This window comes from Eptatretus burgeri, chromosome 7 (genome assembly GCF_056783735.1).
Source record: "Eptatretus burgeri isolate ZD-2024b chromosome 7, Ebu_testis_v1, whole genome shotgun sequence".
In the NCBI taxonomy this organism is placed as follows: domain Eukaryota; kingdom Metazoa; phylum Chordata; class Myxini; order Myxiniformes; family Myxinidae; genus Eptatretus; species Eptatretus burgeri.
The window spans coordinates 77,145,086-77,168,274 of NC_140967.1; the positions used below are offsets into that span (position 1 = coordinate 77,145,086).

Genomic DNA, 23,189 nt, shown 5'->3' on the forward strand with positions numbered 1-23,189 from the left:
GTTAACACCGCCAGCCCCCGAACGGTCGAGCAGTTCCTTATAAATAGGAGGCGGATACGTTGATCTCGGAGATTATCGCACGTGCTTGAAGGGCATGAGGCGCAATGGCAGAGGGACGGAGGAGCACAGCACAGAAATGGATGTACACGGGGGGGGGGGGCTGGTTTATACTCGAACCCCATGACAAATACACGAATACAGTTACTTAAAATGAACATATTTAATGAAAATAGACAAATATTTACAAAGGACAATATCATCAAAAAGTAATGATAACGTGAAGTAAATAAAAGTCCAAGTCGAGGACAGACTTGAATACAGACAAAGGGGGGAAACGAAATAAAAAGAAGATCCTTTTATTTTTTTTTTTGTATACCTTGGTCGAGGCTCGTATGAGAGCTAACACACAACTCACAGCAAGGAGGCATGAGATAAGAGGGGCGGGAGTGGAAGGGACAAAACAGTGGGGAACAGACACATTAGGTGAACTGTGGAAGGGAGAGGGATGGGGATGGGACGGGGAACATGGCGAAGAGAAGATAGACATTTCATGGACTTTCAGGAAGGAAAGCAGGAGAATTGAAGGAAGTGGGCTTGGGTGGATTATCGGGGGTAGAAAAGATCGAGGATTTGGATGGGGGAAGATAAGAGGTGGTGGTGAACAGCTGTTTTGAAAGCCTGGAGGGAAGAATGGGAAAGAATAGAGTGAGGAAGTTTATTCCAAAGGCGGGAAAAAAAGAGGAATGAAAGAGTGAAGATGAGCAGTGATTCGTGATTTTGGTAGTTTTACCAAAAGGGGGTTGATGGCGGACCTTGAGCGCCCCGTGGAAATGTGGTGCGGACAAATCGCAGAGAGAGCAGGGGGGGCAAGGCTGGAGAGGAGTCGGTAGAAGACAGAAAGACCACCGACCAACCTGCGGTGATTGAGTGAGAGGCCCAAAGACTCAGCTTCATTGCGGGAGATGCCGATGATCTTAAATGCCCTGGTTTCGACAGCATGAAGCCGAGAAAGGTGGGAGGCAGGAGCACCAGCCCAGAGGGGAGAGCAGTACTCCATCAGGCTACGGACAAAAGCTTTGTAAGTGGTCAGGAGCTCAAGAGGGCCGAGGAAGGACTTAGCACGACGGAGGATTCCCAGTCGGCGACTGGCTTTTGAGGCGAGGTTGAAAATGTGACTTTCCCAGGAAAGGTCATGGCAGATAGTGAGACCTAGAAGCTTGAAAGAAAAGACTTCTTCCAGAGGATTGTTGAGAAAGTGGATGGGGGGATTTTGTAAACGGTCCTTTCGAAGAGACATAGTGAGAGTGTGAGATTTGTCTGGATTGAAAGACATGTTCCACGTGTTGGACCAGTTTGTGATTTTATCCAGATCTGCAGTGAGCGAAGAAGCTGCTGCTTGCCGGTCTGAGGGATGACAGATGGTACGGCAGAGGGTGGAGTCGTCGGCAAAGAGAAATAGAGGATTTTCCAGAGAGTCCGAGAGATCATTGATGAAAACCAGAAAAAGAACAGGGCCCAGAACGCTACCTTGAGGAACTCCAGCCTGCACAGGAAGAGGGGATGAAAGAACTCCATTTAGGGCCACACGTTGACTGCGACAGGAGAGGAAGTCTGTGAGCCATGAGTGGAGATGGCCTTGAATACCATGGGAAGAGAGTTTGGTGAGTTGGGCAGGGTGCCAGACTGTGTCAAAAGCACGTGATATGTCCAGGGATACAGCTCGGATTTCCTGTCTGGCATTGAGGACCTCCATCCATTGATGGGAGAGCAGAAGCAGCATATCCAGGGTAGAGTGACCTGGTCTGAAACCAAATTGATGATTGGAAATCAAGCCATTGGAGAAGAAGAAGGATTTCATGTCTGAAGCGATGATGGATTCCATCACCTTGCTGATGATTGGGAGAAGGCTGATTGGTCTGTAGTTACAGGGATCTGTTTTTGCACCTTTTTTATGCAGGGCAGTGATGTTAGCAGATTTCCAAGCAGATGGCAGATCCTTCCTTTATTCTTGTAGTAAGCTTGGCCCAGAGCTGATCTTTGTGGAAATTGGAATCGAGGCACTTCCACCAGCATGTGCAGATGCGCGCAAATAGGCACCAAGTCGCTTTTCTCATAGCAGGGCAAACAACACCAAGGCTCAGAGCCCCAATGCAGCTGCTTCATGTGTCGATCGTCCTCACCGACCCAACCAAGAGCCAAAGGCCAGCGTCTTGCTTCATCACACAAGCCAAATCACCTCAACACGAATACAAGGATCGTGCCGTCAACCTCGTACGTCGAAGGAAAGCCAGCCGTATAGTCATGTTCTTACAGGCCATCTCCTAACTACGTTCTTTCTCGACCACGTGCGTTCCTTCCCTCAACTCAACTCTGTCTCGTGCATGTGCTCACCCTGAACTCCACTCTCCTCTTCGCACACTGGCATCGTGCATGCGCTGTCTGTCCTATTTGGTCTTTTGATGCCTCCCACGCCCTTTTTCTCTTCAGGCTTCTTAAGTCACACCCATCAATCCTCCGCCTCCTGGGCATGGCCTGCTCACATGAAACCTGGGAAAGGTGGGGCCTCCGCCCACTCGGTTAGCCTCTAATGTCAGGCCCATCAATCATCAGCTTCGGGGACGTCATTTCGCCCGCAGTCACCCTTGGAAGCGGGGCTTCTGCCTGCTCGGCACGCTTGATTGTTTCTCATCATGGTTTTGATTATAAAAAACATAGGGAAAAGTCACAGGGGGGCAATTACATACTGGGGAAGCTTCTTCTTAAACCCTAACTAATTAACACCACCCCCCACCCCCCTACAGTGTGATGACACGTAACACTTAAGCTCGCAGCTTCCCTACTTAATTACATTGAGACGCCTCCGACACGCCCACGGACCAAACAACTCTATTCAATGTTAAATTCCATATTAAATTCCTCCATCTATCCCCACAACCGTAACAATATGATATATAAATACATTAAAAAAAATAATAATATATGGATCACAAATAACTCGCATGCCAAGAACACTGAAACGACACACCAATCAACCCACCACAGACACACCCCCATCACACAATCTTCACCGAGGTAGACTCGCTCCACCCACAAGACCAGATCGCCACACCAAGGACAACAAACCTGGATGCACAATAAATGCCCAGGAAGTTTCCAAGTTTTAATGCACATCCATACTTTACCAGATCACACAGGAAACAGATGCAGGGAGAGCAGACAATCAATCAAGGATGATTGCCATGAACAAGGAGAGAAGTAATAATTTTTTGGGTTTCTAATATGAACATCGGTGTGTTGGACTGGAAGGATATTAACCAGTGAACTGATAATAAATAGAATGCTCAAAACCCGTCAAAAATATAAACGCTGTGAGCTTGAGGTCACGTAACCGGCACCATCTTGGTTAGCACCACTTGGCTGACCCGTGTCACGGATCCAGTTCATTTTAGACGCACCCCAGTTTTAAAAAGCCAAATAAATGTTAAAATGCCATTTTGTGCAGCAATAAATTGCTCCAATTGGTTATGGGAGGGTTGTGGAAAGACGTTTCACAGGTATTTTTATATGTTGATGAAAAGGAATGGTGTAGTTTTACTCTGAAATATCACTGCAGTATCGTAGCTTCTCATTTGGCATTCATCACACGAACCCTGTTGGTAAATCAATTTGTTTGTTGGTCGCAAATTGGTTTTTTTTTAATGTAGGGAGGATTAATGAGTGTATTTATGTTAACAGCCACCATTAATCCCACCTTTTCGTCGGGTTGGCTAAGAGAAGTTTGACCCAAGCCTTTCACGAACTGGGTAGTGCCAGCGATAGCTAGACAGCTGAGAGGAGAGTGTGCGATATTAGACGAGAGAGTGTGACGGGATGTCCATTTTAACGGCCATCCAAAAGACGGCACACACATTGATGAATCACACTGCCTGCAGCAGACACGTACATATCTCGGCTGCTCACTCTGCCAACGATTTGGACATATTGTACATAATAATTGAAGTTGGTTATATTTGATCACTGGTTTGCATGATTTTGGGACGTAATAAAAATACAGAGGTAAATTCATATTAAATGTAATTTTTACTGAAACAAATCATTGTGAAATAAATGGGGCAGACTTGATATTCGTAAGTTTAATTAGAGTGGTACAAGTTGTTCATGCTCCCAAATGAACAACATTTGTTCTCCATCTTTATTGTGGAAAGGAAAGGATAAAGGAAAGTATTATAGCCTATAGTTACTATGATAAGCTTACTATTAAAAAACTATCGCACAAAAATGGCGAATGGCAAAAAATGGCGAAACATCACCTATGGCGGAAAAGGTGATCATTTTTCGTTATGAATTACACGCAAACGCATAACGTAATTCACCTTCGCTCAGCATCGAGTGCTCATCAAGATGGTGTCCGGTAGCTATACCGTGCTCTGTGTGTTGTGAATAGCAATGAGCATTTTATATACAAGGCAGATAAAAGCAGATCTACACTCGATTGTTCACTTGGCTTTGAAGAACTTTGTGGGTTACGAATGAAACATCGCCCGAGACTTAATCGGCTCTCGCACGTTTGCATCAAAACAGGCACGAGTTCAATCAAGATGTCAATTTGGTGGCTGTGCCTTAAAAAATTATAATGGATCATTCCAACAGCAAAAACCTTATTTCATATAAAATGGTGCTGGGCTGATTGGAAAATTTGACTATAATCAGTTACTGATATAAAACAAACAAAAAAAATTAAATTAAAAAAAAACTGCCAATTGTGTCCCAATTCCGATTATAAAGTGGTAAACAATCATAGTGCATTGTGCACATGTGAAATGCATACCATGCCAGATCGGTGCTGTGCCCACGATTGATGCTATTGAGCGGCTGTGAATCAATACATCACATTTTAAATCACTTATCTAACCAATCGGTGCATCGAACAGCATAGCATCCTGTAATTTTCAAATGAATGATGAACTGCAGTGTACTCATTCGATAAACTACTTATATAAAATGAAACGTTTCATACCTGTCTAGTCGTGTGAAAAGCAAGTTTTACACAAAATACAGTACAGGGAGACCCCGGGTTACAAAGAGGATTCCGTTTCGAACAATGTTCATACAGCAAGTAAATCTATTGACCAAAGTTTGATAAAGCGAGTTAAACAGAAAAAAACATACAAGCTGACTAACATATCTTGCAAAAACTTCGTTTTGGCAAGATAATAATTCCAAATAACGGTGAACTTCAGAATAGTGCAGCAAAACATTAATCTCATCCTGGTGAAGCAGTCACTTACACAGAAGGAAGGAATAAGCCAGTGCACCAGGAACCACAAATGCAGTATGTACTTGTAACGTACCTTTAAGATAACATGTTATAACGGTGCTGTTAAATATTGCATGAGAAATATACCCCTTTGGCTCCAGGGCCCAGAATAATGTCAGTCCACCTTTGAAATGTGAAGAAAAAAAAAACAAAAACGTAACGTAACTGGCACTTTGATACACACCTGGAACGTATTGTTACGAATCTGGAAGCCTTTTGCACACAGACAGCCAGAGTCCCCGTAGTTCAGTTATTTTGATAAGTATGTGTTTATAGTTAGAATCCATCCCCTATGTCTAATGGGAATTTCGTGTGTGCACTACGAGTTATTTTTTAGTTAGGTTTTTATTACATCTACAACAACAACAACAACAACAACAACAACAACAACAACGCCGACCCGCACTCGACCCGGTCGCCAGTGCCCACGTGTTTTTGGCTGAGGGCGTGGGCGGAGCCTCCGTCGCTTCGGATCGAGGCTCCGCCCCAAGGAGGGGCATAGGGCATTTCCTCCAGCCAATGAGCGAAGGGCGAGCATCGCACGAGCGCCCCAGCCAATCAGGGGGGCTGATCACCTCAGGGGCGGCCACGCACAGCCAGATGGAGTGTTCGGCCAGACCAATGAAGGGCGGCCACGAGTCGCCCGACAACCCCTCGTCCATTCCGGAGGAGAGTCCCTCAGAGTGGTGCCCTCGACCCGTGGTGGAGGGGGAGGATAAGATGAAGTGGCGAGCGGTGGAGAAAAAGCAAGAAAGGTTCGCCTCGTGGCAAGCAAGCAAGGCTCGCCTGGTCAAAAGCAAGCAAGGCTCGCCTGGTCAAAAGCAAGCAAGGTTCGCCTCGTGGCAAGCAAGAAAGGTTCGCCTCGTCGAAGCAAGAAAGGTTCACCTCGTCGAAGCAAGATTCCTTCGCCTTGACCCCATGCCTGCTTGCCCTTGTTGCATTTGCCCCCATGTCACCATCTAACCATGTGCGCCAGGACCATACCATCTCCAGTGTTTTGCGAGGACTGCCCTGCAGGCAGTCACACCACAGGGACTGCATTGTGCAGCCCATACATTGTTGTGTTTTGCATCCATCCATTCCCCTGTGCCAGAGACTTCCTCACCCACACAAACTGTTGACTTTTGTTGTGCCTTTCTTCACAGATCACATGTCCTGGGGCATGGTTAGTGTAAATATTAGAAAATGTAAATAAGTTTTGCAACTCACCAGTTGTCTGTCTTTGCGCCGGCAATTTAGTTAAGTTGTCTGAGTGAGCATTAGTTTAGTTACGCAACGCACTAGGTTATATATTTTTGGGACATGTATTCAAAAATCCGTAAGTAAATCGTACTAGGGGAACCTACACCTGCATGCCACACGAATGTTAACGACTCGGGTCGAGTCCAGCAAAAGGGAGGGGGGTAGTGTTACGGTTCTTGGAACCGTATGCATACAACATACAGGTGTCCCGAGTCAGTTAGGGTGGGTGGGTGCGGGTGCGATGGGCTTTTAGTTAGGATTATTGGAACCACAGCGTGATGAGTGCCTACCCAGAGACTGGTTTTCTGAGGCAGAATCCCGAGGATGGTTATGGTAGCTGCACCACCATCTACCTTCCCAGGCCCAGACGCGCGGGTGTGGGCGGGCCTTACCGGGGTCTGACCGAAACCCTGCCCAGGAAGGCGGACCGCATGAAGGCCTGGTCTAATCAGGATGAACGATGATGTCGGCTTCGCCATGGCTCCACCCCCGAGCTCCGTGATCTATAAGATACGAAGCAATCCTCAGAGTGGTGGTGGTATGGGATGAAAAGGAGTTCGTGGTTGGATTTGAGAGAAAGAAAGGAAGGAGTTGGATTTGGAAGTGCTTAGTGCTTGGTTGGTTCGTGTTCGGTGGGTTCGTTGGTTGGTTGGGAAGGTCGAAGGAGGTTGCGGTAGAAGGATTGGAAGTGTGCAGTTGTTGAAGGGGTCGTTGTTTGGAGTGTCTGCCCATGTCTCACCTCGGCGGCCGGCCTGTTGTGCTGGTCCGCGCACACCCGACCTCGACCGGATCTCTCGTCGGGTCCTGTCGGCTGCCCCGTTCCCACCTTGGACTTCAGGCAACTTCCGAGATGGATTCCACAACTATGGAAAACAAATATATGTATATATACACATATATATATATATATATATATATATATATATATATATATATATATATATATATAAATATATATATATGTTGTTGTTCGTATTTCGGCTGCTCCTGTGAGGGGTCGCCACAGCGAATCATCCGTTATGATCCGCATACTGATTTGGCATAGGTTTTACGATGGATACCCTTCCTGACGCAACCCTGGTCGCCTCTTACGACACAGGGATAAGGATTGGGTTTCGCCATGATTCCGGGCTGCCCTACACGCTCTCATAGCGCGGCCCAGTGCAGAGCTCCCGTCCTCAAGCGATCCTCCAACCCAAGCCTCCGAGTAGCCGGATTACAGGCGCACGCCACTATGCCCGGATATATATATATATGTATATTGTTACAGCTGTGGAAATTCGCAAACCACCATTCAGGTCCCGTAGGTGAGGTATCTCTTAAGTACATGTGTAGTTAGCCCCAAACCCGTTGTTTGGAGGGATTGATGTGATCCATTCGGGCTGCGCCGCTTTGAGATAGCCGTTTTTCTGTTCTATCTTTATTTTGAACCAACCACGTCTCAACCACCAACCACAACGCCGCTTCACAACAACCACAACCACACCTGCCTCTCAACAACCACGCCATCCTCACCACTCTGCCAGCAACCGTCAACATCTCCACGAACACAAAAGGGGAACAACAACAACTCCCACCCCGGTTTCTCTGGTAAACAAGAATGACGGTTGAAACTGAACTCCCACCCCGATTTCTCTGGTGGAATGTTCCCCCCCCCCCGCGTGCCGCGAAGGGAGGGGCGGGGTGCCGGGGAAATAATAGGGCGCACGTAGGCGCCGCTAAGAGGAAGTCACACCAGAGGAAGTCAAGTCAGAGGAGGTCAGGTCAGGGCGGTCGGTGAGAGTGTCAGTATCAGTCGGCGGTTCATGGTGTCTGGGTCTTCGAGTAGCGGTCCGTAGAGCGACCCGCTCGTTGGAGCTTGCAGTCGGTGGGGAGTCCGGACGTCGCGGAGGGACGCGGACTGGAGGTGCCGCTCTGCCAGCTGTGTTGCGCGGACCTGAGCATTCGTACAAGGAGCGCTGGAGAGAGTTCGCCCACCATCGCACCGCGAGGGTGCAGGTAACCTGCAACGGTCTCGTCGGACTCGTTCGGTCTGCCAAGTCCCACGCCATAAAAGCCCACGGGCCCCATCTGCCCCCTTGTCTTTGAGGGTGGCCTTTTCTTTTGTTTTTTTTTGTATGGATCTTGTGGCGCCGTGTCTTGTAAAGTAAAACTGTATAAGTGTTGCAGTTTGTTCGCGTATTCGGTCGTAGCTCTGCATTGTTGTTTTTGTTTTAAATTGATATATGTGTGCTCTTCGTGTGTTGTGTAAATAAAGTGCATTATGTTGAATTGTTCCCCGTTTCGCTGCGTCCTTTCCTTCGTTTGAATCTCGATCTTGCTTCATGTAAAGGGTTCGTAGTGGGCTTAATACGCCCGATAATTAATCGGAACCGTTGAGGCCGACGACAACACCGCTCGGTTATCCCAATAGCACGGAACGGACCGCTTAAGCGGTTCGTGTCCGGAGTCGGCCTGCGGCGAGGTATGATCGCCCGGTCTACCATCCGCGTGGGTATTTAGGTAGGTCGAGTTTGGCGAACAACCCTATCCTACGCGGGTGGCCGATTGGCACGATTGTGGTGAGGTCGAAAGGCCCACCCGTGACTGGCTCCGGGCGATAGTTCCCGGAGGGTCACGACTGAATTGTCCGTCCGGTGGACGACGTGCCGCGATTCGAGTCACGTGGCCGTTCGCACGCCGGCGGGCGCGAATTCGCAAATATATATATATATATATATACATATGTATATACACACTACATCAGGAGGAGATTGGTGGAGCGGGGAGGGGGGGGCGGTTGTAATAAAATTGGGAAAGATTGCGAGAAGAAGAAGTGTAGGGGAAGGGACAGGAAATAGGGTAAGAAACTTGTAGAGGGAGGAAGGGAAATGTGATCGTGATTATGAAGTTTAAGGTACAGGAATTTAAATACGTCATCCAGAATACACTGGAGGGGGTTTGCTATTGTCACACACAGAATATTCCTTCTTCTCTTTTTCCAAAATATTTGAATTGTTTGTGAGGTTTTATAAAGTCGAAGAGGAATTAGAAGCACGCACATTACTGATGGATTTTTGTAAACTGCTGCATTTGTATTTATGCTTAGTTAAGGCTAGGTTTAATGTTGTCTGGGTAATACGAGTAAATTGTAAATTATAAAGAGTTCACTCTCCGTCACCAACATTGTGGCACAACTCCTGTTTTATGCGTATTTGGTTAAACAGCATATTTTCTCTAACTTCGGAATCTGCGGCACAGCTGGTTCCATGACATTTGGTGCGATTGCATCCTTTTTGGGGACGATCGACTGAATACGCCCAAGAAAGTGGTGGCAACCGCCAAACACGCGACATCACATGAACATGAAACCTGCTCAATCCCAATGCTGTGCTAATGGAATAAAAAAAATAATGTGTGTGTATATATTGTTGTGGTTGACGAAATTCGCAAACCACCATTCAGGTCCCGTAGGTGAGATATCACTGTAAGTATATGTGTAGTAAGGCCCAAACCCGTTGTTTAGAGGGAATAAATGTCATTCATTCGGGCTGCGACCCTTTTAGATAGCCGTTTTTCTTTTACTATCTTTATTTTGGACCAGCCGCCATTACTACCACCACAACCACCACCAACCACGTCTCAACAGCCATCACACAACAACCACCAACCGCAACGCCGCTTCACAACAACAGCCACGACCCTTGCCGTCACATCTCGCTCTCGCAACCATCGCATCACCGCCATTCCCGCGCCGCTTGTGGGCACCGATCCTGGACTCGTACAGGGCGCGCACCGAGCAGCGGGTGCAAAAACACCAGCCTTTCCGAGAAATCGGATCGAGAATCATTCACGCCCACTTTTCCTCTGTCCAATGGGGAGCCAGCCAGAGGTGAAGGGTCGAAGGTGAAGGAGCGAAGCCCCGGGGGCTATAAAGGGCCGCGTTCGCTCGCCGAAAAGGCAGTTGTTGAGGGAGTTTCTGAATCGGGAGAGGAAAAGAGTTTCTGAATCGCAGTTGGACGGAGTTGAGAAGAGTGGAGAGTGGGAGAGTTGGAGAGTTGTGGCGGCGGCGAAGGCAGTCGAGAGGGCGCTCGTGTCAGAGTCGGGGAGCTGCGGAGAGGGGAGGCCGGTAACGCAACCGAGGTCGCGGTGGAGTCGCTCGTCGCGGGACCCAAGCCAGCGAGATATCCTCATTCCCCCGAGCATCAACAACCCCCTCCTGTTTCCCCCCGCGCTGAGATAGTGTGAGAAGGGGGCCCCGTTCCCACCCCATTCCAGGCAGTGCCAGCGAGGCCCGCGGAGTCGGGGCGCCACCGCCATTTTGCGGCTCATCACCAGACGGGTAGGCTCGACGCGGTCTCGGCCCCAGGCCCGTCTGCCCCCCTCATCGTTGAGGGTGGTCCCTTTTTCTTTTGCTTTGAGTATATGTGTTGTCGGCGCCGTCTGTGAAGTAAAACTGTATAAGTGTTGCCGTGTGCTCGGTAGTCTGTAGTAGATCTGCATTGTTACATTTGCTTTTTGTGCAGAATTGTTGTGCTTCTTCTACTTTTACATTTGCTTTTGGTGCATAATTGTTGTGATTGTATATGTGTGCTTTCCGTTTGCTGCGGAATAAATGTGCTTTATGTTGAACTGTTTCTCCCGTTTCGCTTCGTCTTTTCTCTAATTGAATCTCCATCTTACTTCACGTAAAGGGTTGGTCGTGGGCTAAAAACGCCCAATAATTAATCGAACCGTCGAGGTTGACGATAACACCGCTCGGTTATCCCGATAGTACGGAACGGGTTGCTTAAAGTGGCCCGTGTCCGAAGTCGACCTGCGGCGAGGTGCGATCGCCCGGTCTACCCTCCGTGTGGGTACTTAGGTAGGTCGAATTTGGCGAGCAACCCTATCCCACGCGGGGGGCCGATTGGCACGATCGTGGTGAGGCGGCAAGGCCCACCCGTGACTAGTTCCCGGCGTTAGTCCGAGAGGGTCACGACGGGATTGTCCGTCCGGTGGGCGACGTGCCGCGATTCGAGTTACGTGGCCGCTCGCACGCCGGCGGGCGCGAATCCGCAACACTGGTGTCAGGAGTGGGATACAAACCCATCCCCCTCCTCGCGGCACTGGTGTCGGAGAGCGGGAAAACGGGCTCTCCTGTCTCCAGCTAAATTCACGGGAATCGGTCCAGGGGTGAGAGGAGCGACCCCCGATTCCCTCCAAATTACGAGCGATTCAAATTAACCCTTTACGAGAAATAAGATGGCGTCTCAAGGCGAGCGGGAGCCGGGGGTATTAGAAATGTATATGTGTAGTAATGTAGGATCCATGGTCCAGGATGAAAACCCCGTGCAGGAAATGTTGGTTGTGCAGGAACACGAACTCCCCCAACTGAACCCAGAGCCCGAAATAGGTGCGGCGGCGGCCGCGGTATATGACACCTCCCCTCCCCCTCTCCACCAAAACCCCCCGATCCTTGCCGAATCGGCTCACCCAAGCGCACCCGACATGGCCCAGCTATGCGCCATGCTGGCGGCAATGACAGCGAAGATGAATGCGAACATGAACAAGCAAATGCACGAAGTGAAAACGAAAATGGATACAAACACAAATGAAATGAAAAACGAAATAAAAGGCATGAACGAAAAGATGGATACAAACACAAACGAAATAAAAAGCATGAACAAGCAAATTAACGAAATGGAAACAAACATGAAGGAAGAAATGAAAGAGCTGCGGGGTGAGACGCAGAACATGGGCCGAAGCCTGCAGGCGGGCATGAAGGCAGTAACCGGGGAGCTTAAAATGGCGACTCCACGTGTGTGAGCGAACGAGCTGGGAGGGTGTGCAACGGCTGTCAGGCCCGCGGTGGAGGCGGGTGACAAAGTAATTCGGGGGACGTGTTGGGCGAGGGTCGTGACGGAAAAAGTGACGGTAACCGAGAGGGAAAAACTAATTGGGGTGACGGAGACGTGCACGAGGGAGATAACAAGGGAAGAGACGGAAATAATAGTTGAGACAAGGGAGGTAAAGGGTGAAGAGGTGACTGAGTTGGCAGAGACACGGGAGATGGGAACGATAGAGGGAAGACTACACGATGAAGACAGGGTAAGTGACGCACACACACACACGGAGGTAGTGGAGGATAATGGGGGTGAGCTCGCGGACTGGGTAGAGACCCGGTGCGAGCAGTTGGATGGCCTCCTCCAGGAACGAGGGGAGGGAGTATTCCCCCTTGAGGCGAGTCACGACCAGGTGAGTTCAGTCGTGCTTTGCGAGGTTGAGAGGAGGAGTGCTGCGAACAGGTGCACGGAGAGTTTGGGGGATATAGAGGCCCCGGAGACCCTTGTGGGGACACGAATCCCCAGTGTGGTTGTCCCGGTGTGTGTGGTGTCGAGGTGTGTGTTCACGAGTGTGGTGAAATGCGTGCTGCAACGCACGCATAGCGTGGGTGCAAGGGCGTGTGTGAGAGCGACCGAGTGGGTAACAAAGACCCCGTGTGTGGAAGCGACCCCGTGTGTGAGTGGTGTGGTGGTAAGTGTGCAGAAGGGCATGCTTCCCAGCGCGCCGTGTGTGAGTGAAACACCGCGGTTGAGTGCCCCCGCGTGTGTGAGTGAGGCACGATGCATGAGTGAGGCACCGCGGATGAGTGCTCCCGCATGTGTGAGTGAGGCACGGTGTATGAGTGAGGCACCGCGAGCGAGTGCCCCCGCGTGTGTGAGTGAAACGGCCAGTATGAATGGAGCACCACGAGTGAGTGGAGCCACGTGTGCGAAGGAGGTGGCATGCGTGAGTGAACGGCCGAGTGCAAGGGAGACCGTGAGTGTGAGAGAGACAGCGTGTGCAAGGTCGCTGTATGTGAGGGAGATGTCGGTCGGCATGTGTGAACATGCAGCCGCGTCTCCGGGTGTGAGTTTAATGGAATGGAGTGTTAGCGTCGTAACACGCAGGTGTGCGTGGGTGGAATGGAGACGACGACAGCGACATGTGAGGGACAAAAGCCGAGTAGCGGCTGCAGCTGTTTCGGGGACCGTGCCGGGTTCACCCAGCAGCGAGCGCGAGGTCCGTGCTGTGCAACGCACGAGGCCCCCACGTGCTCGCTTGCGAGAGTGAAGTCCCGGTCCGGAAACGCCAGCGGTGGATTTGCCGATCCCGCGGACGGACAAAGTTTAGGCAGGATTACGGATTTGGACCGGATGGGTTCTTCACGCGGGCGTGTGTGTTAAGCTCCAACGGGCAAAGCACATGTGTTCGCGTGGGGAACCCCTCGAGACGTGGGGCTTGTGTTTTTTTTTTATGCGCACGGTGACGTCATGGCTGCACGTGGGGTTGGAATCCGGCAGGAGGGGTATCCCTGCCGGATGGTACCGTCCAAGGAGGGACGAGGTACACGTGCAGCTGCATGACGTCACGGGCAGGTGCAAAGTGCGCGAGCTGTGAGTTGCCGCGCTGGTGCTGCGCATGTGAAAAAAAAAAAAAAGCAAGCCTCACTTTCGGGTGCACAGGATTCCCGGGCAAGGGGTGGAAGACCCCCTTACCAGGGCACCGGATGGAAACTAGTTAGGGGGAAGGGTTAGCTTAGCTAGACCGACTTCATGGGGCAGGGGTAAGTCCTCATGGAGTCCGTGGAATGGATTAGGTAGAGGGATTTAGATGAGATTTAGGTTGGGGAATAATTTTTGGAATAGATTTGGAGACAGAGACAGACTTTGGATGTGTAGTGGGGACGTAGCTTAGCTACATAGGTTAAATGGAACGTGCTATAGTTTAAGGGACGATGTGGGAGCACGAGTTAGTTAGGGGAGGTAGTTAGAAGGATGGCGGAGTTCAGCGGTGTGTGTGCTGAAGAGTTGTGAGGTGAGTGCATGTGCTTGGTGAGTGAGTGAGACCAGCGGGTCTGTGTGTATGGAGCGAATGGGGAATGCATGGTGTGATGAGTGATTGGGGGGAGGAGTGACTCCCGCCCAAGGGACCCCGGGGTCAGTATAAAGTGAGTTAGGGGGTTAGTCAAATTGAAAAATGGAGGTTGTTTTGTTGTTGGTGGGAGTGTAGGCTCGAAACCCGTTTGGAGGGGTGCAGGAGCCCTGTTGACGGGCTGGGAGCGTGGCTGCGAAAGGTGAGTATCGCTGAGTGGGTACCCCGGGCACCAGGCTAGTCGGCCATGGTAGGCCAAGGGCCCATGGGGGGCCGGGATAGCATAGTGGGCACGGGTGCGCCTGCTTGGTGCGGGGGCCCGGGGCGCCATTAGCCGCGTGGGCAGTGTTGTGGGCACGGGTGACCCTCGGAAAGGGGCCTGGGAAGCCAGCCTGCCACGTGTGCATTTCAGGGGAGGTGCCATGGGGGGCACTCCCCGGTGTTTAGGGAGCTGGTAGGCTCGGAGGCAGTGTAGTGCCCGGGGGTGCCATAGCGGGAGATTCGGCAGAGGATCGTGCCTGCCAAGGGGAGCCACGCGTCCCAGCCATGAGACCGTGTGAGGGCACGGAGAGAAAATTGGGGGGCGAGGCCCGAAATTGTGAGGACACAAACACGGGCGATGGGAATCTGGGTTGTTAGAACCAATAGTTTAAGCGCGAGGCGCTTGTTGAAAGCCCCGGGGTAGTTTAACAGTTAAATGGTTAGGGTAGATAGGAAGTGTACCCCTCCGCACCATCCATCCCCTTGCTCTCGTTGTGGGCCGCTGGACCCACTGTGGTTATAGATCGCTGAAGTCTGGGGAGGCCATCCTGAGGCTTCGTTGGGCCTCGACACAGGACGCTAGCTCTCCCTTATTCCCCTCCGGGAAGGGAACGTAGGGGTTGGGAGTAGGCTAGGTGACAGGACAGGTTAGCCGAACAAGGACAGTACAGGTGGGTTAGGGGACGATTTATAGTGGGGAAGTAAAAACATAAAAACAATAAAAAATAAAAAAATAAGTTGGGGCTAAATTGGGGTTTGACAAATTAAGGGAGTGGGTATAGACAGTGACAGACAAAGGCGATAGGTTGGGAGGGAGACCGTAGAGTAGGTCCGAGCCCACCTTCCGAGTGGCCAGCACCACCGTGCTCCCTCCACCAACCTCCACTGAACGGCGAAGGCTGGCCAGCTTCATCGGCGGCTGTTGTTTTGCTGCAAGGCCTGTGCCGGCTGGATCGTCTGCAGCTGCTGTGCTGCAAGGCCTGTACCGGCCGGATCGTCTGCCACTGTTTTCTGCAAGGCCTGTGCCGGCCAGTTCATCTGCCGGCTGTGTTTGCCTGCAGCGGCCTTGTTCTGCAGGCTGTGTTTGCCTGATCACCTTTGCCATGCCATGCTCACTGCCCATGTTCACCAGCCCCGTTCAATTTTTGCTTTGCCCCCCCTGTTCATTGCCATGTGCGCCAGGATCAGAAAGCAACAGTTTGCAAGCTGCGAGAACTGCCCTGTAGGCAGCTACAACACGGGCCTGCAGTGGCGGCCCGTGCACCGTGTTTGCGTCCATCCATCCGTTGTGCTCATTGCGTGTGCCACTTGAGCTGGCACGGAGACTGCATTTGTGCAGCCCATGCACCGTTGTGGTTCACTGCGTTCAGTTCAAAAGGGAAGGCCTTGGACTGCGTGTGAGCAGCCGGCCACGTTCCCTGTCACCTGCATTGTTTGAGTAAGAGACTGCATGCGAGCAGCCTGGCTCCCTGCAAACTGCTTTCTTTTTGCAGAGACCATTGATCCTGGGCCATGGTTTAGTGTAAAATTTGTAAGTTAAGGTTAAGATGTACTGTAAATATGAGTGCGCCCCCGGCATGTCTGTCCTAGCGCCGGCAATTTTATTTAAGTCGTCCGTGTGAGTGGGTTTGTTTAGGTAGTTACTCAGTCCTCAGGTTATTTATTTTGGGGACACGAATACCATGAATGTCACACTCAGGGATCCGTAGGTAAAATGTACTAGGGGAAAACTACACATGATGGCACACGAAAATTTGACGACTCGGGACGAGTCTGTAAAAAGGGGAGGGGGTAGTGTTGTGGTTGACGAAATTCGCAAACCACCATTCAGGTCCCGTAGGTGAGATATCTCTGTAAGTATATTTGTAGTTAGGCCCAAACCCGTTGTTTAGAGGGAATAAATGTCATTCATTCGGGCTGCGACCCTTTTAGATAGCCGTTTTTCTTTTACTATCTTTATTTTGGACCAGCCGCCATTACTACCACCACAACCACCACCAACCACGTCTCAACAGCCATCACACAACAACCACCAACCGCAACGCCGCTTCACAACAACAGCCACGACCCTTGCCGTCACATCTCGCTCTCGCAACCATCGCATCACCGCCATTCCCGCGCCGCTTGTGGGCACCGATCCTGGACTCGTACAGGGCGCGCACCGAGCAGCGGGTGCAAAACACCAGCCTTTCCGAGAAATCGGATCGAGAATCATTCACACCCACTTTTCCTCTGTCCAATGGGGAGCCAGCCAGAGGTGAAGGGTCGAAGGTGAAGGAGCGAAGCCCCGGGGGCTATAAAGGGCCGCGTTCGCTCGCCGAAAAGGCAGTTGTTGAGGGAGTTTCTGAATCGGGAGAGGAAAAGAGTTTCTGAATCGCAGTTGGACGGAGTTGAGAAGAGTGGAGAGTGGGAGAGTTGGAGAGTTGTGGCGGCGGCGAAGGCAGTCGAGAGGGCGCTCGTGTCAGAGTCGGGGAGCTGCGGAGAGGGGAGGCCGGTAACGCGACCGAGGTCGCGGTGGAGTCGCTCGTCGCGGGACCCAAGCCAGCGAGATATCCTCATTCCCCCGAGCATCAACAACCCTCTCCTGTTTCCCCCCCGCGCTGAGATAGTGTGAGAAGGGGGCCCCGTTCCCACCCCATTCCAGGCAGTGCCAGCGAAGGCCCGCGGAGTCGGGGCGCCACCGCCATTTTGCGGCTCATCACCAGACGGGTAGGCTCGACGCGGTCTCGGCCCCAGGCCCGTCTGCCCCCCTCATCGTTGAGGGTGGTCCCTTTTTCTTTTGCTTTGAGTATATGTGTTGTCGGCGCCGTCTGTGAAGTAAAACTGTATAAGTGTTGCCGTGTGCTCGGTAGTCGGTAGTAGATCTGCATTGTTACATTTGCTTTTTGTGCAGAATTGTTGTGCTTCTTCTACTTTTACATTTGCTTTTGGTGCATAATTGTTGTGTTTCTTCTTTTGTTACATTTGCTTTTGGTGCATAATTGTTGTGATTGTATATGTGTGCTTTCCGTTTGCCGCGGAATAAATGTGCTTTATGTTGAACTGTTTCTCCCATTTCGCTTCGTCTTTTCTCTAATTGAATCTCCATCTTACTTCACGTAAAGGGTTGGTCGTGGGCTAAAAACGCCCAATAATTAATCGAACTGTCGAGGTTGACGATAACACCGCTCGGTTATCCCGATAGTACGGAACGGGTCGCTTAAAGTGGCCCGTGTCCGAAGTCGACCTGCGGCGAGGTGCGATCGCCCGGTCTACCTTCCGTGTGGGTACTTAGGTAGGTCGAATTTGGCGAGCAACCCAATCCCACGCGGGGGGCCGATTGGCACGATCGTGGTGAGGCCGAAAGGCCCACCCGTGACTAGTTCCCGGTGTTAGTCCGAGAGGGTCACGACGGGATTGTCCGTCCGGTGGGCTACGTGCCGCGATTCGAGTTACGTGGCCGCTCGCACGCCGGCGGGCGCGAATCCGCAACAATGTATATATATATATATATATATATATATATATATATATATATATATATATATATATATATATATATATATATATATATATATATTGTTGCGAATTCGCGCCCGCCGGCGTGCGATCGACCGCGTGTAGCCAAAAGCGGCCACCTCGCCCACCGGAACGGACAATTCAGTCGTGACCCTCCGGGAACTACTGCCCGGAGCAAGTCACGGGTGGGGGTTCAACCTCACCACGATCGTGCCAATTGCCCACCCGCGCAGGATAGGGTTGCTCGCCAAATTCGACCTACCTAAGTACCTGCGCGAGTGGTCGACCGGGCGATCGTACCTCGCCGCAGGTCGACTTCGGACACGAATCGCTTAAGCGGTTCGTTCCGTGCTGCAGAGATAACCAAGCGGAGTTATCGTCGACCTCGACGGTTAGGATTATTTACCGGGCGTTTTAAACCCACTATCAATGCCTTACGTGATGCAAGATGGAGATTTAATACAAGGAAAAGACGAAGCAAAACGGGAAAACAGTTCACACAATGCACTTTAATACGGACACACGGAAGCACGTATATACAGCCATACAGTCTAAACAAAATGCAAGGAAAGAGTTAACACCGAATAAGGCAATGTACAGGCACAGACACTTAGGCAGTTCTACTTGTTGGACATGGCGCCACAGCATGCATTCAACCCAAAAGAAAAGAAAGCCACCCTCACAGGCAACTAGGCAGACAGGTCGGTGGACCAAATGTACGTGGATCCTGGAGAAGCGGCCAGGTTCACGAGACCGAGAAGGTCTTACCCGCGTCCTCGTGACGCGATGGCGGGCAAGCCACAATGTTCGCGCAGTTGCGCCCCGACTCCGTGCCCCTGGCGTGGTTGTCGAGCCCTCTCCGGCGTGCTTCGCGTGAGCAGTTTTGTTGGCACCACGTTTAGTGTGGGGGAGGAACGGGGCCCCCCGGCACTATCTCAGCGCGGATGGGGGGGGGGAATTGTTGATGCTCAGAGAGAGGGGAATGGCTGGCTGGCTTGGACCCCGCGACGAGACGAGCGACCCCCACACCGCAACCTCGTTGCCGACCGCCGTCTTCACTTGACTCGAACTTGAACTCATCCAGCCGCCTGCAACTGAACCGCACTGAACTGAACTCAACCGAACTCCAACTCAACCGCGCGAACCCGACCCGCATTGAACTGAACCACGTGAGTCGCCTTATGCTCGCGTCTTTATAGGCCGCAGGAGGAGCCTATCTGCAAATTTCAGGATCAAAACGCGATTGGAGGCGGGGCCACGCCACCCTCTGTTCAGCCATTGGTGCGGAAAAAAGGTGCGTGAGCCTTTTTTAATCCGAATTCCTCTCGTAAAGAATCCACGTTCATCGCGCTTGGAGGCGGGCCATACCGCCCGACACTCGCCCATTGAACGGAGAAAAAGGGGGCGTGAAGCCTCCCTGATCCGAATTTCTCACTCCGAAAGGCCGCCATTCGCGCTCGCGGCTCGATGCGTTCGGCACCAATTGCCGAACGGGCCTTGGACATCATGACGTTTGGTGTTGACTGGTGGTGTGGTTGATGGTTGTAGAAGGAGATAGGCGAAGGTGGTGGGGGGTTTGCGGTGGTGGTTTGGTGGTTGGTGGGCGTCGTTTGGGAATGGCGGTGAAGCGATGTTTGCGGGATGGAGTTGTGAAGGTAAAGGTAGTGGCTGTTTGCGTTGTTGGCGGCTTAATGGTCGAAAATAACAATAGAGAAAGAAAAATGACTTACTCAAAGCGTCGCAGCCCGGATGAATCACACATATTCCCTCTAAACAACAGGTGTGGGCTAACTTCACATGAACTTACCGATATATCTCACCTGAGGACCCTTTATGGTGTATTGCAAATTTCCACAACCGTAACAATATATTCTACAGAAAAAAAAAAATATATATATATATCACAACTGTGGTCAACCTTCAAAGGCCTGGATGATGGGAGATGCAGCAATAGCAGCCTCGTCCACATTTATTTGCCTTGGCCTGCTGTGAAACTCTTCACCTTTGCGTTTCCAGAAACTTCCGGCTGCAAACATGACAGAGAACCAATGCAAAATTTGACATTTCCACCTTCAGTAAATGGAAGTACAGAACCAAAAGTTGATGCTCGACTCAATATTTATCGAAATAATCTTACACAGCAATATAAGTGTGCGCTCTCCCGAGTGCCGTTCTAGTTATCGCTGTGAAGGAGTTCTTGCCACGTGAAATACTTGTATAGCTGTGGATACATCGATTGAGTTATAGATGATACAGACGTGCAAGGAAGTCAAATTCCACTTCAAATTCACATTCTATAACCACCCTATGGGTGGGTAAACAGATCATGGGTTGACATTTTCTTCAACACTTACTTTGTTAAGTTTATAATTGCAATGAACTTCTGAAATGAACCTATAAAACCGCACGCACATTTATTTCCTACACTTCAAAGTACCAGAGTTGATTTAACAAAAAAGTACAAGCTGGGAGGCGACGATGGTTCGTGGGCATTATTGAACAATGCCACGATAGGTATAATTGAGTTGCCGTTGGTTGCACATGTTTCTGGATCGAAGAACTTCACCGTGACACCACACAATTTTTACACGCTTTCAATCTCACACGCCACTTCGCGTGTTTTCTTCAATAAGGCTGTTTTGGACTCCTGATTTTCTGAACTTATTTGTTTTTTGAACCTGATTCTGGGTTCCTGGAACCTAGAACCTGAAATTCCAGAACAGCCTGAATTGGCGTCACTTTTTACAGTGTTTAGTAATATAAAGCCTGAAATCCTGAAATTGGGCCTGAAAAGCCTGAAATTAGGAATTTCCACCAAAGTGGTAGTTAATTGAAAGTTAGATCCAGCTTGTGGAAGCTTTAAATTGCCACAAAATTGGTAGTTATAGAAACACATAAACACAAAAGTTGGATTCCAGTCTTGAATAAAAAAAATGAAATTTCCATCAAAGTGGAAGCTTTTGAGGAAGCCCTACAGTAAAAAAAACCTATCTCTTCCGTCAAAATTGACCAAATCAAATCGGATTTTTTATACGCTGTACTTATAGACATTACACACAGCTTCTAGGAAATGAAATTTGAGAAAAAAAAAGTTCAAGTGGGTGTTACTCTACCAACAAGGGGCGTGGGACGCCCCTCATACAAAGAGACAACCAGACCATGATATCTAGCTTGTGTCCAAGTTTCATCAAGATCGCATCAAAAGTCACGGAGCTATGTTCTGGAGAGAGTCACAAACAGACAGACAGACAGAGACAACGAAAATAGTGGTCACTGCTGGCACCCGCGAACCAATTGCTGTGATCTTTTGGACAATCTTATTGATACAATGAAACAGTGAGTGTTCCGATATCGAATACGAGCTCGTAAAGGTACCCTGCGTTGCTAGGCAATGCCGGGTACCTCCCCAGGCTCCTCCCACCCACACCCCTCCCCTTACTCCTTCCACCGCCGCCCCTCGCATTCATATTGCCTTCCCATGTGCACCGTTTCTCTTGTGGCCTGGTAGCTTCCGTTCAGTGCAGATTTATGTTAAATCCCCCATGACCCCTCTTCTCTTTCTTCTGTCCTTCCTGTCTTGCTCACAAACCTGCAAACCATTTCATATGCCGCTGCTTCCATCACAAACGATGCATTTCCCGAATATCAAATAAGATATCAGTGTCTCTAGGCATATCTTGGTCATTTAGAAACAGTCTGGAGTCATGCTCTGCTTTGCTCCCATGGAAGACCAGGCAACTTCCTATTATGACGTATAATAATAATAAAATGGGGTTTCCTTGCAAAGAACTTCAACGCAAGAGGAGGGCCATTCATCTCGGACCCATCAAGCCTGCACAATGGTTACCAACTTATGGTTGTTTGTTCCCAAGCGCAGACCTCCGAGACCCATGACAACCACCGAGTCTGATTAAACAACGATGCTCAACAATCAGGTCCCTGATCAACGGTTCCACGGTTTTCACTGTTGTTTTTAGATTCTCATGGAGGATCTCCAAGTCTCACTCACGTTGTTGTTCTTGTGGACTTTTTTGTTTCACAGCCTACAGTTTTCATCGAAACTTCCTGAAACTTGGCGTATATATGTAAAAATACCCTGCGCAGACAGTAACCATCTACGATTTTGAAAATTCCTCCCAGAAAAAAAAGTTATGACGTCAAAATATCTCCGCTAATGGAAATCGCCTAAAAAATTATCTCCGAAACTAGGCAAGCGTTTTGAATTCTGTTTGCGAGAATCGAACAGGGCATTAGCAGAGATGAATTAACGCACATATGATACATCACTATGACGTCATATCAATTTTTATGACGTCATTCCTATTTTTTGACATTTTTTGTTTCACAACCCAGAGTTTTCATCGGATCTTCGTGAAACTTGCCATGTATATGCAGAAAGCCCACGCGCAGGCAGTAACCATCTCCGATTTTGGAAATTCTTCCGAGAAAAAAAGTTGACGTCATAATATCGCCGCTAATGGAAATCGCCTATACCATTATCTCCGAAACTAGGCAAGCTGTTTGAATTTTGTTTGCGGGAATCAAGCCGGGCATTAGCACAGATAATTTATCGCAAACCTGATACATCACAATGACGTCATATTCGTTTTTATAACGTCATCATTAAGAGGACGAGGATCTTAGCTCATTCGAGCTTATCTCCCGTCTTCAATCTTGGGATCACGTGTTAAGCCGCTTCCCAGTCCTCTGCCTCTGAGGTACTTTGTGACGGTGATCCAGTTAAGATGGAGAAATCACTTCAGGCAAGCAAACTGAGCCGTCCTTGTGGAACGAAACTCCGCGTGTGTTAATATTTTGAAGATGTTCAGCTTTGCACAAGTAAAGAAAGGAATGAATGAAGGAATAAAACGGCAAAGAGAATGAATGATTTAAATTCGTTAAGCACGGCGCACAAACATCAACGACATGAGCAAGTCCTGAAGCGGTTTCTGCTTCTTCTTTTTTTGTAAAGCAACAAATCCAACGATAATGTCAA

At 49.8% G+C, this 23,189-nt stretch overlaps 1 protein-coding gene across 1 annotated transcript in view; it reads right to left on the reverse strand.

Moving 5' to 3' along the window:
- The window catches only part of TSNAX (translin associated factor X), a 74,901-nt gene that overhangs the window by 51,673 nt on the left and 39 nt on the right, over positions 1-23,189 (reverse strand). The window contains exons 2-3 of the mRNA XM_085890347.1: positions 20,331-20,366; positions 20,112-20,219 (exon numbers count right to left, since the gene is read on the reverse strand). Coding sequence (XP_085746473.1) covers positions 20,112-20,219; positions 20,331-20,366 — 144 coding nt within the window. The remainder of the gene's footprint in view (positions 1-20,111; positions 20,220-20,330; positions 20,367-23,189) is intronic.